Source organism: Coregonus lavaretus (genome assembly GCF_964263955.1).
Source record: "Coregonus lavaretus genome assembly, contig: SUPER_35_unloc_3, whole genome shotgun sequence".
NCBI lineage: Eukaryota > Metazoa > Chordata > Actinopteri > Salmoniformes > Salmonidae > Coregonus > Coregonus lavaretus.
In genome coordinates, this window is record NW_028167179.1 from 12347 (window position 1) to 29408 (window position 17062).

Below are 17062 nucleotides of genomic sequence, written 5' to 3' on the forward strand. Positions count from 1 at the left end.
CACAGTGTTGCAATTGTGATGGGAATCACGTTCCAGAGTTCCCTGTTCGGGTGAAAGAGGTCAAAGTAGGAAGGATCAGGGCTGTCGATAAGGTCTCCTATGCAGAGGCAGTGAAAATTGTCAAAGCAGCAAGTAGAGATGATGAAGCTATGGCTGTGGATGATGCCCAACAGTCTGTGGATGTCAGTCAGTTGAGAGATCCTGAAATACTAATTGTGAAGAAGGTTGATTTTGTTGCGTTTATTGCGCAGGACAAACTAACAATAAATCGAAGAAACTGGAAATCGTGGAGATTGAGTGTTGTTCAATAGTTAAGGGAAACTGATATGCTGATTGTGAAGAAGGTGGATTTTAGGGTGTTTATCAAACATATGATTAATTGTACTCATAAACGAACAAAAAGTCAAAGAAACTGGAGCTGAAAGGTTTTGGGGTTTCGAGGACTTCACTGCCAAAACATTGCAAAGAATAATGTCCGAAGATGCTCTTCCTTCTCAGGCCCCAGAGCCTGTAGGAATGGGCTTTGGCAGTTGAATCTGAATAAAGGAGTAAATTGAGTTTTGTTGTTGTTTATTTTTATTTTGTTTATTATTTGGGCTGATATATACAGCCACTACAGTAGGTGGCGGTATGCACCTTTAGCATTTGTTTGCGGACCGCAATAATATCTAAGAATAAGACCCCGTACAGTAGTCGGCCATAAAACTTTAAAGAATAAGAACGGAAGTGAACAGTGACCAGAAACCAGCGTTTATATTGATGTTATTTAGACGTTTATTAACACTCTGGAACTCAAAATATGACGTCTTTAACTGCACAGCATCACATAACTACCCCAGGCAGTGTTTAATTCGCGTTGGTGACGGGGCTTTGTTTATAGATGCTATCTAGGTAACGTTAGCTAAAAATGGCTAACGTTAACTGTATGGTTTTTCACACTCAAATAGCCTCCATTATGGAGGTGCTAGCGAATGCAGCCGTGGCAGAGATCTGTAAAGTCGTAGACGACGACTATGCAGTGTTTCGTTTGGAAATTTCTCAAAGCCAGAAAGAAAACAGGGGATTGCGGAGGAAACTACAGCTACTGGAACTGAAGGTGGCACGGGAGCGCGCAGAGAGGATAATGCGAGAACGCGCCCTCGCCAGTCGTCCCAGTAGTGTCAAGATCCTTGACCGATGCAGAGGAATGGCAAGAGGTACATTTAGCCTAGCCCAACTGGCCTTTTATATCGTTTGTCATCTTACAACCGACTTTAATGTATTCAGCCAGCAATACACTTGTCCCCCATGGACCGGCTCGTACATAAAACAGCCTCCATTCAGGCTGCAAAGGCTTCAGTTTCCTCCTTAACTTTGATTTAATGGCTCGTCAGTGGGGAAAACACGGACGAAATGTGCGTACTGTCCTAATAAATACAAAAGAAAATCGGACAACTTTCGGATGTTGCACACCAAGTGAGTCTGTCTACCTCTGGCTGAATGCGGACCGCAATATCAGGAAGTAGCATTATTATTTTTTATTAAGACATTACGCATATTTCCACCATTCCCCCCCCCCCCCCCCCCCCCCTTATGTACGAGTCGGTCCACCGGGGACATGAGTGTATTACAGGCTGGCAGTGCTGAACAATGTGCTTTTGAGGTCGATTTGGTTTCGGTTCGATTATAAAAAACGTATCACCGATTTCGTTTACTTATTTTTTTTTTATTACAAATGCGCTATGCATTATGTGGGTTGAATGATATAACACAGAATAAAACAATTAATAAAATACCCATGATGGTAGTGACTGCCCATTACTGCTTATTCACATTACTTTACTTTAATAAAATATGTTTTATTTGATGACTATTATTTCATTTCAACTCATCGTCTGCCAATGCTGTATGACAAAATCACAATTTTAGTAATAATTCAAAGTAAATAAGTCATACTTTATTGACTGCTGAATACCAACTATCAATCACTCAGATCATGTATTTTCAGGCTTGCCAAGCAACTGCTTTCAAGCCCTCTCGATTGCACGTTCTCGCTTCTCTCAAAGGTTCTGCATGGTCAATCCGACACCTGAAGTGGCAGTACAGCATTTAATGCGATGCAGCCTCTGCAGAAGTTAGGGCTTTCATACCTCTTGCGCTTATCGGAGCAGAGCTATTGTGAAGGAAGTTGTCAAGGAAGTGAGTTTGTGTTTATACAGGACGTACCGCCACCACCTTCCGTCAACCAATCATGTCAATGCGGAGCTATATGGAACCCTCCGCATTGTTACAACATTTTGAGAGGCCCTCTGGAGGCTCCGTAATTGCGCCACACCCTCCGACCACATTTTTCGGATCAAGCATAAATTGGCTTTCAGTCTCCACGTCTGCTCCACACAGACCAGACAAGTTTAAGCTGGAGCGAAATAGATTATGGTCATTGTAGTTAATTAGCACATTTTCAGAGCTAAACTATGTATAATGTTGGCGTGTTGGAAACTACAACTCCCTACTATATTGCACAGTTCATGCTTGATCTGATTTATCTCTACAGAAACTGCACATGGAGCTCACAGAAAAAGAAAAAAAACGAAATGGAATTCAAATAATTGAACAGATGTTGGTAAAAATAACTGACATTTCGGTTAATCCTACCGGCTAGGCTGACTGCCTCGACACCTACAGGTAATACATATCAGGAAGAATTATGCCCTCTAGGGGTCCAATTAAAATCCAATATAAATCCCAAAGTACTGTGAAATGCACTCATAAGCAACATGTAAATCGTTTTTTTTCCTGGCGTTCTATGAGAACTCCCTGTGTTCTGCAACCAAATTGCACTCTTCGCCCTCATGTTTGCAAACACAGAAAAGGGTCTTTACCGTTGAGCAGACAGTAGCTAACCTAAACACCTATTTTCCCCCAATCACTCTCTCAGGTGAAGGACATCTCACTGGAGGCCACAGGAGCTTTGTGAAGACAGCGGGACACAATACATGGAGAGATGACCAACCAATCACTGTTGATGAGGGGAGTGGAACCTCAACCCAGCACGTTATCGACATAGAGGTTAGTGGAAGACAGTAGTGTTGCATTAAAAACTACAATTACTTTGTAAATCAAATGTGGCCCGTTTAGTTCAGAAAGGCTCCCCTCACCTATTCACTTGCTTACATGTACATCCTTATTTATCTGCCATAGGGGAGATTGTGAGACTTCCCTTCGACATTGTTATACAATTCAACTCATTTACCGGTAATAACCTCCTCTCTTCTTGTGTCAGTCTGCAGTTGCTGGTCCTGGGGTCAAGCAGGAGAGGTCTGAAGTAGAGGAGGACCCACGGCACAGCAGAGAGATCCAGACTGGAGCATCTGAAGCGCCCCCTGTAGCCATGGAGGACCCCACCACCGCCCCAGTGCAGCCCAGAACCCGACGCAGCATCACGGAGGTCAGTGGAACGCTGAACACCGTCCTCAAGACAGAGACAGAGACAGACACCAACACTTTAACTGTAACACACAGGCTCTTACACTCAGGATCTGACCACAGATCAGACCCAGAGAGGCTGGGGCCCCTGGGCAGTCACCCTGCTCCTGGCTCAGAGTATTTACCAATGTTTCGCCAGAGGACGGTTCATTCCCGTGTGGATGGTGCCGCGTTAGACACTGGAGGTGATGATCCATCTTGTTCTTACGCTATAGAGATGGACCCTGGCAACATGCCCTTGGGTTTAGAGAGACAGACTGATCTGACTAGAGGGGACTGGAACCAGTACAGTAGTAGTGTATACTCTGAAGGGTGCCTAGATAAGAAAGGGGAGGGTTTAGTCATTGATGAAGTGACTGTGAAAGTGGAGGACGACGTTCCTCCCACATGGAATGCCGATAGTCACCTAGGAGACGGACACTCACAGGGCAGAGATTTCTTAGATTACAGGGAAAGCTTAGAGACAAATCCAAATGTCGTTACCCACTCCCCTTTACACATGCTCAGGGATTACGATCCAGTGTCAACTTCGATGGGGCCTTCCGATTCACACGGCCACGTCCTTTTTGATCAGGTATTGAACTCAAATGACAGGGCTAGAGCCCAGGCTCAGGGAGGGGGAGTCACATCAGGCAATAGTAAAGAGAAACGGTTCTTCTGCATGTTCTGTAACAAAGGATTCAGCTGCCTCCAGAAGGTGGAGATCCACCAGAGGGTCCACACAGGGGAGAAACCCTTCAGTTGTACACAGCAGTGGCGGCTCCTGAAAAAATTCTCAGGGGGGGCAATTTTTCTGATGATTTAGGTGACCTACACACATTTTAAAAAAGATATGTCCAGCAACAACATGAAGACAGGTGCAGCATATAAGTCAATACCAGAAGCATTTATTGACTGATCTCAAAAGTGTTGGCTTACCAGGGTTGGTGGAGCCCTCAGTTTCATCTTTGCCTCGCAAAGCTAACTCAAACACTCCGCAAAACTTCACACACTGGATTAGCCGGCTGAGGATGTGGCGGTTCTTGCTAATGTCGTAGTAAATATATTTGTTATAGTGAATATGGAATATGATATGTTGAGTAAAATGTTGTGCTAAGATCTATTTAGGTCAGGAGCTGGTTATAAGTTCTGTTCCTATCCAATAACAATGGACAAAAGGGTCCTATCTTGTCAGCCTTGTCAGCAGGTGGCCAAGGACAACACCCACGCCATAGGCCTCTCAGTTCTTCCAACTCACGAGTTCTTGCTCTGAGGACACACACACACACACACACAAACACACACACACACACATCATCACTGTTAAACACACACACACACACACACACACACACACACACATCATCACTGTTAAACACACACACACACACAAAAATCCCCTCTCTTAGGCTGAACATTTGAAGACAGAGAACCCAACTCAGAGCCAATGCAACAGTGACACTAGCCTGGAGGTGACCTCGCCCAACTCATCAGGACCAATCAGAAGATCAGAACTACTAGATTCAACCTACTTCATTTATTGCATAAAATGTCTGCACACAATGAAACATTGTCTTCAGATAACGAACGGGTCCGTGCACGCGATTCCAGATATCTTTACCTCTGAATAAACTGCCTTTATTATACCATATCCACCCTGTCCAAAGTCTCTACTTGGTCTCAGTTCTCCAGTAAACTTGTGATTATCAACACTAACCTCATCGTTGTGGCGGCGGACAGCTAGCCTGTATCCCTCATCCAGTTGAGTGGCAATGTTCACTCCCCAAAGCAGACAATCTCAAACAGCTATCCATGTGGGTCTTTGACAGCTCATGTTTCTTAATCTTTCCTGAAAGATGGTGCATGTCCGTTACACACCAGTCGCTGTCCAAGCGGTGCTGTCTGCCGTGCCGCCTTCAGGGTGAAAGAGTAAGCAGGGGGTAGCAGAAGACTGCATTAGCTACATCGCAGCCTGCTAGCCAGGTTTTTCGTTCGTACTAATTTTTGGAAAATCCTCGGGTGTAGGACTTTCCGCCTTTAGTAGAAACCTGTTGAATTATTAAATTTGGTCTGGGAGGTCCTAATTGTTTCGTTGCCAATTTATCTTGATTTGTTCGCCGACAAAAAGTAACTTATTTCAAAGAGACAATCGAGTTGCACTGAACGCTATAGCAATCTTACCAGTAGTACGTGAATTGATTGACGCTGCTACCCGCTCTTTTCTTAGTTACGTTCATGGTTACGTTACGTATGACGAAAGCGCGTAAGTGCAAGCCCTCAGAAACCCATAGAGATTGTATTGAAAGCTCTGATATTTGAAAAAAATAGATTTTACATGGGAGTCTATGAGAGACTTCTGGGCGATTTTCAACCTGACTGAAATCGCCCCAAAAGGGGGGGGGGGGGCATTTGAAGCACGACTTTAGCCTGATTGGACATTTAGTGGCAGATCAGACGTCTAGATTACAACACTGATAACTACTGTTGCCGTGATATAATTGATTAGAAAAAAAATCCCTTCCTTTTCCCGTTTGGCAGTGCGTCGCCCATATCGCCCTATTGAACACACCGCCCCTGGTACACAGTGTCATATGCGCTTCACCCAGGGTGGCCACCTGAAGAGGCACCAGATGGTCCACACAGGGGAAAAACCCTACAGCTGTACCCAATGTCACATGCGTTTCGCCCAGGCTGGTGACCTGAAGAGGCACCAGCGGGTCCACACAGGGGAGAAACCGTACAGCTGCCCCCTGTGTGAGAAGAGGTTCTCAGAGAGGACCTACCTCAGGATACACCAGCAGAAAAAACTTTCCACTCAATAGAAACATAGAAAATAACCATTCCACTTGATAGCTTCGGACTTGAGATCAAACCCTTCACTAAAGACAAAGATTAATTTTAATTGATGTCAGTAGAAAATACCCACAGATGCATTTGGTATAAGGAGATTAACAGATTTCAATGTTGAATATTCCTGGGTAGAATATTGCATCCAGACATTGTGTGATATATTTAAGCAATAAGGCACAAGGGTGTGTGATATATAGCCAATATACCACGGCTAAGGGCTGTTCTTAGGCACGACGCAACGTGGAGTGCCTGGATACAGCCCTTAGCCGTGGTATATTGGCCATATACCACAAACCCCTGAGGTGCCTTATTGCTATTATAAACTGGTTACTAACATAATTAGAGCAGTAAAAATAAATGTTTTGTCATACACATGGTATGAGCCAATCAGCACTCAGGGCTCGAACCACCCAGTTTATAAAAAGGCATATACGTTGCCTTCGGAAAGTATTCAGACCCCTTGACTTTTTCCACATTCATTTTGTTACGTTACAGCCTTATTCTAAAATGGATTAAATAAATAAATTTCCTCAGCAATCTGCACACAATACCCCATAATGACGAAGCGAAAACAGTTTTTTTGTAATTTTAGCAAATGTATTAAAATTAATCAACCGAAATACCTTATTTAGATAAGTATTCAGACCTTTTGCTAATAGACTCGAAATTGAGCTCAGGTGCATCCTGTTTCCATTGATCATCCTTGACAACTTGATTGGAGTCCACCTGTGGTAAATTCAATTGATTGGACATGATTTGGAAGGGTGCACACTTGTCTATATATAAGGTCCCACAGTTGACAGTGCACGTCAGAGCAAAAACCAAGCCATGAGGTTGAATAAATTGTCCGTAGATAGGATTGTGTTGAGGCACAGATCTGGGGAAGGGTATCCAAAAACAGGGGCCTCCATCATTCTTAAATGGAAGAAGTTTGGAACCACCAAGACTCTTTCTTAGAGCTGGCCGCCCGGCCAAACTGAGCAATCGGGGGAGAAGGGCCTTGGTCAGCTCTAGAGTTCCTCTGTGGAGATGGGAGAAACATCCAGAAGGACAACCATCTCTGCAGCACTCCACCAATCAAGCCTTTATGGTAGAGTGGCCAGACAGAAGCCACTCCTCAGTAAAAGGCACATTACAGCCCGGTTGGAGTTTGCCAAAAGGCACCTGGACTCTCAGACCATGAGAAACAAGATTCTCTGGTCTGATGAAACCAAGATTGAACTCTTTGGCCTGAATGCCAAGCGTCACGTCTGGAGGAAACCTGGCACCATCCCTACGGTGAAGCATGGTGGTGGCAGCATCATGCTGTGGGGATGTTTTTCAGTAGCAGGGACTGGGAGACTAGTCAGGATCAAGGCAAAGATGAACGGAATAAAGTACAGAGATATCCTTGATGAAAACCTGCTCCAGAGTGCTCAGGACCTCAGACTGGGGTGAAGGTTTACCTTTCAACAGGACAACGACCCTAAGCCAATGCAGGAGTGGCTTCGGGACAGGTCTCTGAATGTCCTTGAGTGGCCCAGCCAGAGCCTGGACTTGAACCCGATCGAACATCTCTGGAGAGACCTGAAAATAGCTGTGCAGCGAAGCTCCCCATCCAACCTGAGAGAGCTTGAGAGGATCTGCAGAGAATAATGGGAGAAACTCCCCAAATACAGGTGTGCAAAGCTTGTAGCGTCATACCCAAATAGTCTTGATGCTGTAACCGCTGCCAAAGGTGCTTCAACAAAGTACTGAGGAAAGGATCTGAATAGATTGATGAGGGAAAAAAACAATTTAATCAATTTTAGAATAAGGCTGTAACGTAACAAAATGTGGAAAAATTCAAGCGGTCTGAATACTTTCCGAAGGCACTGTATAAGCCTAAAAAGTCTGTTACATATTGTGTGAAATACGTTCCCCAAAACCTCAATTAAATGTTAATTGCAAAGTACCTGGCAGAAGTATATCATGAGGAAGTATATAACTTGTATCTATTATTTGTTATTTGCAAACTTTGCCATGAACTGAGCAGCAGCAGTACAGAACCATCCCTAGATGGCACAATCCTCACTCGCTAGATGCGCAATTAAAAGGGAAATACACTCAAAAATACGTATTTTTAGTTTTCTTCCAGACCAAAAAAATATACAAGTATTCTGAGATGATTTAAGCATTGGCATGGACTCAGAAGATCCAATTCCGTTGTTTTTCTACTTTAATTGTAATTTTAAGAGTATAAAATCAAAACAATATAACAGAACATAATCACAGATTTTATTAACCATGAATTTATTAGGTATATTGACAGAAAACACTACTTTTTTCATACACTAAGGGAAGAGTTGCAGTGGAGAGGAGAAGAATGTGTTTATTTGAAAGATAGAAAAAAAATAGTAGTTCGCGACGACATGTTTCATTTTTTAAAAGTAGCTCTCATGCTAGAAAAGGTTGGAGACTCCTGGTGTAGGCTATATGATGTTCTCAAATGCCTATTTCATTACTTCCATTCAACTAATTAATCCCCCCCCCCCCCCCAATACATTTTTTATGAGAAAATGAATGCCGTTTATCAAGTTCATGCATATTGTTAGTTGAGACATGGATGTGTGTTTTTCAAATGGTGTACACTTCTTTGTTTAATAAACACAAAATGGGACTTTTCATTCTAAGACTTTCATTGAGACTCTCTTTAGTATACATCACATCTGATCTCACCCTATTCTGCATACACCCAGCAGCGCTTTACAACCAATATAGACTTACTAAATATAACTACACATACCCACACACTAACATACATCTACTGTACACGTCAGAATAGGTTAGTCAAGTTTGTCTGATGATGACTTTTGACTTCCTAGCTGACTCATATTTACCGACAACATCATATTTATGTCCACCATGATGGGTTTAACAACAATGAAGTAATTATGTAACTACAGTATAGGACTCAAACATAGTGGGGAAGGGTAAACACTCCATGTTGAAAGTGTGTTTATTTTCTGTGTGTACGTACCTGAGGGAGTGTATGTCTGTGTAATCTGTATCACCTCTCTCTTCCAGGAGGAGGGTCCAGAGGTGCTGCTGGTGAATGAGGAGGGGTGTGAGGAGGGTCTGGGGAACCCTGAGGGGACCATGGTCATGGAGGACAACCAGACTACACCTCCTCCTGAACCCACAGAGGAACCAGCTGAGCAGCACAGGACCACACACAGTCTCACTGAGGTGAGCCCACTGTAAACTACTGTCTGAATGGTATTAGGTCAGGGCCCGTATCCACAAAGCCTCTCAGAGTAGGAGTGCTGATCTAGGATCAGTTTTACCTTTTAGCTAATATATGGAAATATCCTAGATCAGCACTCCTACTCTGAGACGCTTTGTGGATACTGGCCCAGGTCTTGATTCATTTTGTCTTAAGTGTGAGACCATGCCTTTGAATTATCAAACTATTAAAGAGTGTCAAGTAATCAAATTAACTAACATGTTTGCATAGTACTCATAGCAATCCCTCATTGCCCAATCAGAAGATGCTCCATAGCAGGGTGCTCATATCAGATTTCTTAATCCAACATCCTCTCACTCTGTACCTCTTACAGTCAGTAGACATGGAGGATGGGAAGCCTGATCTGCTGCTGGTCAAAGAGGAGACAATAGAAGACGGACCAGAGAGCATTGATCTGCTGAGTGGACTAAAGATGGGGGAGCAAGGTAAGGGAGAAATGCATATAGACGGGTTAGCTGTCAACGTCCCGAAAACGATGTGTGCGATGGGGCAGAAGTCCGTGTGTTGTTGTGATTCTGGATGGCCAGATAGCTAGCAACAATGACAATAAGCTGCCAATTGGGGAATCGTAGGTGGCTCGTTTCAGCTAGTTTTATCTTGTTCTTGATGCCATGTCTTGTTTTGAGGTGTTTTGACTGATGTCATGTCTAACTAATAAGGAAAAAAATTCGCTATCTAACCAACAACTGTAACGATGTATTTGATAGACAACAAGTGCTTATTGTGCAAATGTATTTATGTTTTCAATAAACATTGGAGACGAAATATAGCTTACATGTTGTCAACAATCTAAGCCAACCCTGTCGGTTTTGTTGCTAAACAACCAACCCATCTTTAGCCTACACACAGTAATACATCATCAATGGGAATAGTGATGCACCTGGCAATAGTTTTTTCTTCATTCATAAAATAAAATCAATAGAACTTATGTTTACATACAGAAACACTATAATGTATGAACTTGTTGACAAAAAAAATGGCATGTTTTTAGTCTATTTTCTAACCTCTTCCTCTAGGTGGTTGGCTGGAGGCTAACAGAGGAGACTGGGCAGCCATCTTGGATCCCCAGACCCAGACTGGTGCAGCCAAGGGCCCAGGGGATATCATCACTGAGCAGGCCAGGACCAGAGGCGACATAGTGGAGGTCAGTGGATGGGACAGCGTCCTCAACTCTGGGCTGGGAAACAACAATGTTAACCACAACCAGAAACTGACAGCTGAACACAAAACAACAACCGAACTTAGTCTACATGACAGCAGACTGGCTGAGACCAGGGCGAGGCATAGATTTGGTCTTCGGGGGCAGGGAAGTGTCCGTATGAGAACAGACACAGACTCGGCTAGCGATGCTCCGTCCTGCTCCTATAGTTGTGATTCAGACAGACTGATGGCGCCTCAGGTTAACCCCCTAACAGGTGCTGCCTTCAGCCTGCCTTCTATAGGATCTATCAACTGGAACATGGATCCTGCAACAACACAGACACTACCTGGCCTTCATCCTCCTCACACTCTCCTAATGTTAAACCAGACCTCAGACAATGCCAGTGCCTCAACACTAAATGGCTACACAAGCTCATTGACAAATGACAGTAGTAGTAACGCTATAAGCAGATCCGGTGGCAAAGAGAAGCGCTTCCCGTGTTCGTTCTGTGGGAAAGCCTTCAGTTTCCCCAAACAGGTGGAGATCCACCAGAGGATGCACACGGGGGAGAAACCATTCGGCTGCCACCTGTGCCGGGCCAGTTTCTCTGACTCGTCCAACCTGAAGAGGCATCTGAGAGTCCACACAGGGGAGAAACCATTCAGCTGCCACCTGTGCCGGGCCAGTTTCTCCCACTCGTCCAGCCTGAAGAGGCACCAGAGAGTCCACACAAGGGAGAAATCCTACAGCTGCCCCAGTGTGAGAAGAGGTTCTCCCACCACCACCAGCTGAAGATGCACCTGAAGGTCCACAAGGGAGAGAAGCCGTTCGCCTGTACACACTGCGGGTTCTCAGAGAGGAGCTACCTCAGGATACACACGACCCATATATAGAGTATAGTGATATGTAGTACATTTAAATTAACATTTCAGTCATTTAGCAGATGCTCTTATCCAGCGCATACATTTTCATACTTTAGTACTAGTTTGTTTGTTTGTAGGTAAAGTGTTACCATAGTGAGCAAAGTTATTCTACTTGTCAAATGTGTAGTTTTGTGCAATAAAAGTACTATACTTGAAGTTATGTGAGTGTATGACCATTTTGTTGAAATTAAATACAAAAGTAACTCTGTGCTGACTGACTTAATTATTTCTGGATCTCTGAAGCCGCTGGTCACAAACCTTGGCCCCGGATCATGGGCCTTATTTGTAATCGTTGTGTACATTCCACACTAATATCTGTGTGCGGCATTTCTGAAAAGACTGTGCACATACAAAAATAGAGATTTATGAACATATGAATGTTTCCCGTTATAAATCAGACCCATCCTGAAACTGTGCGCACGTGAACAAGCATTTAAACTCTGCCTGAAAAACGGCCATCATTCACCTTTTATGGTGACAATAACGCCCTAATTTGCTGTATACTTTGGAAGTATTGGAATTAGGCAAAGGTCTTTTCTAAAGGAAATAACAATGGCGAACTTTATCAAATGTCTCTGGAGGTGTTGGCAAAATATTTTCAACTTTTACGCTGACATTTGCTGTATCTGAAAGTTTCTGAAAGAAAATAACTATTGCAAATTACTATTGCAAATTGTTGTGGACCTGTAAACAGATCGTTTGAATTCAATAATATTTTGCGTTTACTTTTTCCCGAAGCGAAATATGCTGCACTGCCCGCGAATTCTGAAACCTTGTCTAATATGTCTACTTCAAAGCAAAAGATCAACTGTCTGTTAATCTTCTAAATTCTACTGTATATTATAAACCACACTCCCTTTCGGATGCGCAAAATACTTAAAATAATAGCCTATCTAATAGGCCCAATTAAATTAGATGTGCATGGTAATTTGTTGTAGGCTAAAGCTTATTCGGGAATATTAACATCCAGAAAAGGTGACAAATCTATTCAGCAATGGTTATGAAAATATGCATTATGTTCATAAATTACATTTTTTTTAAATATTGTTTACTTGAGACATTAGAAATTACAGTAAGCTGTTCAGACATACAGTATATACAGTAGCCTAAAACATGTTGAATGAAAAAGGTGAACCGTATGTTTTACCGTTGAAATGCACTCGTATGTAATCGGACAGAGCAAAATACTTGAAATAGTTGATCTATTTACTACTGTAAAGTGGGTTCAATTAAATGAGAGATGGTACATTGTTGGCCTATAGGCTACTTTGCTAATATGAAACCATCACAGTCAGAAAAGGTGTGGAATTTATTCTGCAATGATCATGGAAATTAAATAGGAAATATAAATATTTCTAACAATTTTTGAATGTAAAAACGAAATAATATATATATCGCTCTTCTCACTAACAGCAAATGATTGCATCTTATTGTATTGACCTGTTTTTGGGGGGTTTGAATAAGCTTGTCATCATATTCCCCATTTGCACAAAATACTAAGCTACATGCCTGCTTGCAATGCAATACTTCAACCACTAGAAACTGTGCGTAAGCATGGTTGGAAGTTGGCAGGAAGCTAAATACATTCTCAGGTGAAGTTTATAAATGCCAACTTTTGCGTGAAAACTGACGCACGCATGTTTTGGGGTATACATTTATAAATGTATGCAACGTTTATAAATGAGGCCCCAGGACCCTGGATCAGAAGCCGTTGCTCTTCCTCCGAGTCGACTCCACCACACAGAACACAGCCAGCGGACAGGTGGACTGAACAACCTCCGTCCTGGTGGTCATCAGAGAGACAGAGACTTAAGTCAGGGATCCAGTCAGCAACTGACAGACAAGCCATACGCCTGCCCAAGCGTGGGAAGCGCTTTGCTGAGATGAACTATGTGAAGAGGCACCAGACCATTCATTTTTTACATTTACATTTTAGTCATTTAGCAGACGCTCTTATCCAGAGCGACTTACAGGAGCAATTAGGGTTAAGTGCCTTGCTTAAGGGCACATCGACAGATTTTTCACCTAGTCGGCTCGGGGATTAGAACCAGCGACCTTTCGGTTACTGGCACAACGCTCTTACCCACTAAGCTACCTGCCGCCCCACTTGAAGGAGAGGCCCTTCAAGTGCAAACTATGTTACAAGAGGTTCTCCTTCCTGACTATCAGATATAGGAGTGTCCACAATGGGGAGAAATCGTAGCAGTGTGGCTTGCGATGTACACAATTTAGGGAACCATTCTTTAGCAGACATATTATAGTTATGTGAAGTGTCTTGGGATAAGAGGGTAATTAACCAAATACCCCACATTAACCCTTTATTAACTTGTCATTTGAAACAGGCTTGTCTAAAGATGTTTTTGGCCCGGTGGAAGTGAGATTTTTGGAGAGAATGGATCCTTGCCTTCTGGCTGATCCATATGTGGTGACAGGTTGGGTGGAGAAGAGGTTGGGGAATGTTGGGTTGGTGAAAGTGACTCGAAGTGGAATCGTGTAGATATTTTGCTTTTCTTACGTCCAGAGGGAGCGTGCGACTGGGGACAAGAACTGTGACTTGCTTTCCTCTCCGGAGTAGGGTGCCGTTGAAAGGAGTGATAACTGGAATGGCGTTAAGTGTTGAGGAGCGTCAACTGAAGTTGAAGATTCCCGGGGTCTGTGACACCCACGTTTGGTGCGATGCAGACCCGGTGGAGAGCGTGGTGAAACAGAGAAGACACTGTCTGTACTACTGAGTTTTGATGCAGTCCAGAGTCCTGGATGTGAGAAGTGTGCATGAGACAAAGGAATGGGTAGTTTCGGTGGAAAAAGTTGTGTGTGTAAACTGTAGGGGTACCCATGGTGCTGGAGATCAGAGGTGTCCAGTGAGAGAAAGGCAGGTTGACGTTGCCAGGATCAGAGTAGTGCAGAAGGTGCTGAGGCAGTGAAGAGTGTAATAAAGGAAGATGGGTCCAGGGTGAAGGATCCTAAGAGGATCCCTGTGAGTAGGCCGAAGTTAATAGAGAGTGATAGGAATAACGTGCTTCAGTAAGGTTGGTTTTTTGGCATTCATGCCCATGTTTGTCAACTGTAACGCAGGAATGGAACGTAAATCACAGAGGATAGATGTTGTGGTGGCAGCTGCAGCGAAGTACTTTGGTGTACAAGATTTTACTTTAGAAGAGTTACAAGGTGTTTTGAATGATAGTGTCCCATCCTCCCAGGCTACAGGCCTGGTGTAGGATCAGATAGGGCCAAAGTAGTGGAATAGTGATGAGGTTTTAATGGGTGTATGGTTAGTTGGTAGGGCAATTTTTTCACAAAGTGTAATGAATTCATACTACAGAATAGTAGGCTGATACACAGCTAATACAGTAGGTGGCGGCATGTACGTACAACATTTGTTTGCGGACCACCATAATACCAAAGAAGAAGAAGATCCCTTTCTCTTCAGCCACCACCAGCGCGTGAATGCTGTCTAGCGTATTTTGTTTCTATCAGGCCTGTCATTTAAAACAATTATCTGACATGTACTTTACTCGCATAAAAATGTTAGATGGAAACCTGGTTAGTCATCAAAAATGAATCATGACTCGCGAGTCAGTAAAAAGAGTCGTTCAAGAAGAACTAACTGTTCTCCGCAGAAGAGGTGGTGGAAGAAAGATGGCGGAAATTGATGTATTGTTTGAAACTGCTGGTGAAGATGCACAGAGTGATAATGAGTGGGTTACAGTGGGAAAAAATAAAGGAAACGAGAGAAGTAAAGTTGTGGTGGAAAATAGGAAACCCCTAGACTCGTTTTTTAGTTGGAGTGAGGGTTTTGGACCAGTTTAACCTGGGAGATCCTTTTGAAGTCTCGATAAATGTCATGGATGAGTTGGGTGAAGTAGGGTCAGTGAGGGTCACAAGAAGTGGGCTTATTTAGATGTTTTGTGTGTCCATGGAGCAGAAGCAGCACACTTAGGACCTCAAGAAGATGTATGAGTAGAATGTTTTGTGTATGGATCTTCAAAGCAGAGCGCCTGTCAAGGGGGTTATCTCTGGGGTGGCGCATAAAGTACGTGCAGATGAAATACCTGAGGAAGTAGGTGGAGTGGTTGGTGCACTTTGACTGACCCGTATGGTAGATCAAGTGAAGAAATTCACTTCATCCATACTTTTGTTCTTTGATGAAGAGTCTCTCCCTTCTCATGTAAAGTTGGACTATAGGAGATACCCTGTAAGAGCCTTCATGCACAAACCCCTTCAGTGCCATGAATGCAAAAGATTTGGACGTGTCAAGTGTATGCAGAAGGGAAGAGTATCGAATGCCAGTGGAGGTTAGCTGCTGCAATTGTGGTGGCAAACATGCACCCGAATTCCAGGATTGCCCTGTTAGGGTGAAGGAGACAGAGGTGGCAAAAGTAAGGGCTGTCCAGCGTGTCTACCTGGAGGCGGTGAGAAGAGTGGAAGGAGCGAGTAGAGCTGAAGAAGCAATAGCAATAGAGCATAACCAAGTGAATATTTCTCGGCAACCGAGGTATCCTGATATATTGCATGTTAAAAAGGTGGCCTTTGTAGCATTTATTGCAATGGTCTTAAACTGTACAGCACAAATCCTGTCAAACAGTGCTTATAAGCTAATATTATATAAGACGTGCATGAGCTTTAGCAGTAGAGAAATTGAGCCGCCAGTACTCAGCTATGGAAAGATTATGGATATACTGACAAGATAAATGTTTCTCCGCCCTAACAATGGGAGTCGTTGTTAACAAAGCGGCACGGTGGGCTGTCTAGCTCCCGTCTATCCTTTCTTTGGATTGGTGGATACATCATTATTGTAATACTTTTTTGAATATTCGATGAGGGTTGTTGTTGTCAACCGCCTGTATTCAATTGAGAGAGATGCTATGCTATTAGCCTCATTTCATGAATATGCATAGCAATCTCGAGACAACTCTGATATAAAGTGTTTTTTCTCAGAGTTGCCGGTATGTCACGTGTCCTACTTATATCAGTACACTCAAAACAACGTAAGCATTACGAAAATTCTATTCGATCAAATAAACCTCATGTAGCAATTAACATTTTTTGTTGACCAAATTCGACACGCTCTCATTGACCTCCATACAAAAACTCCTTGCTTGGTGAGCGAAACAACGAAAAAACGCAACCTTCCACCGAGTTGGGCCTCTCTCTTCATCTTTGGCTCAGGTGAGCTCCTGCAAGTCAAGCACTGCTGTGAAAGGATGGTCCATCCTCACAGGCCCCTGAGCCTGTGTATATCTGTGTAGAGATGTGACTTGAATTGGAATCTGACTGAATGAGTGGGATGTTTTTTTATTTTATTTTATATTGTCTGTTTTTTTCCACCCTTTCCTACAATGGATTTATTTTCTACTTCTATAGTTTACCACCCGTACAGTAAGAAGCGGCATGCACCTCTAACGATTGTTTACGGACAGCCATAATACCATAGAAGAA

At 43.2% G+C, this 17062-nt stretch overlaps 1 protein-coding gene across 1 annotated transcript; it reads left to right on the plus strand.

Moving 5' to 3' along the window:
- Positions 1-698: 698 nt before the first annotated feature.
- Positions 699-11831, plus strand: LOC311110270 (uncharacterized protein). The gene is made up of 6 exons (XM_084188808.1): positions 699-1196; positions 2918-3048; positions 3263-3427; positions 9340-9501; positions 9873-9984; positions 10576-11831. The coding sequence occupies exons 1-6, from the start codon at positions 908-910 to the stop codon at positions 11490-11492; spliced, it is 1776 nt and encodes a 591-aa protein (XP_084044934.1). The 5' UTR covers positions 699-907; the 3' UTR covers positions 11493-11831.
- The last annotated feature ends 5231 nt before the right edge of the window (positions 11832-17062 follow it).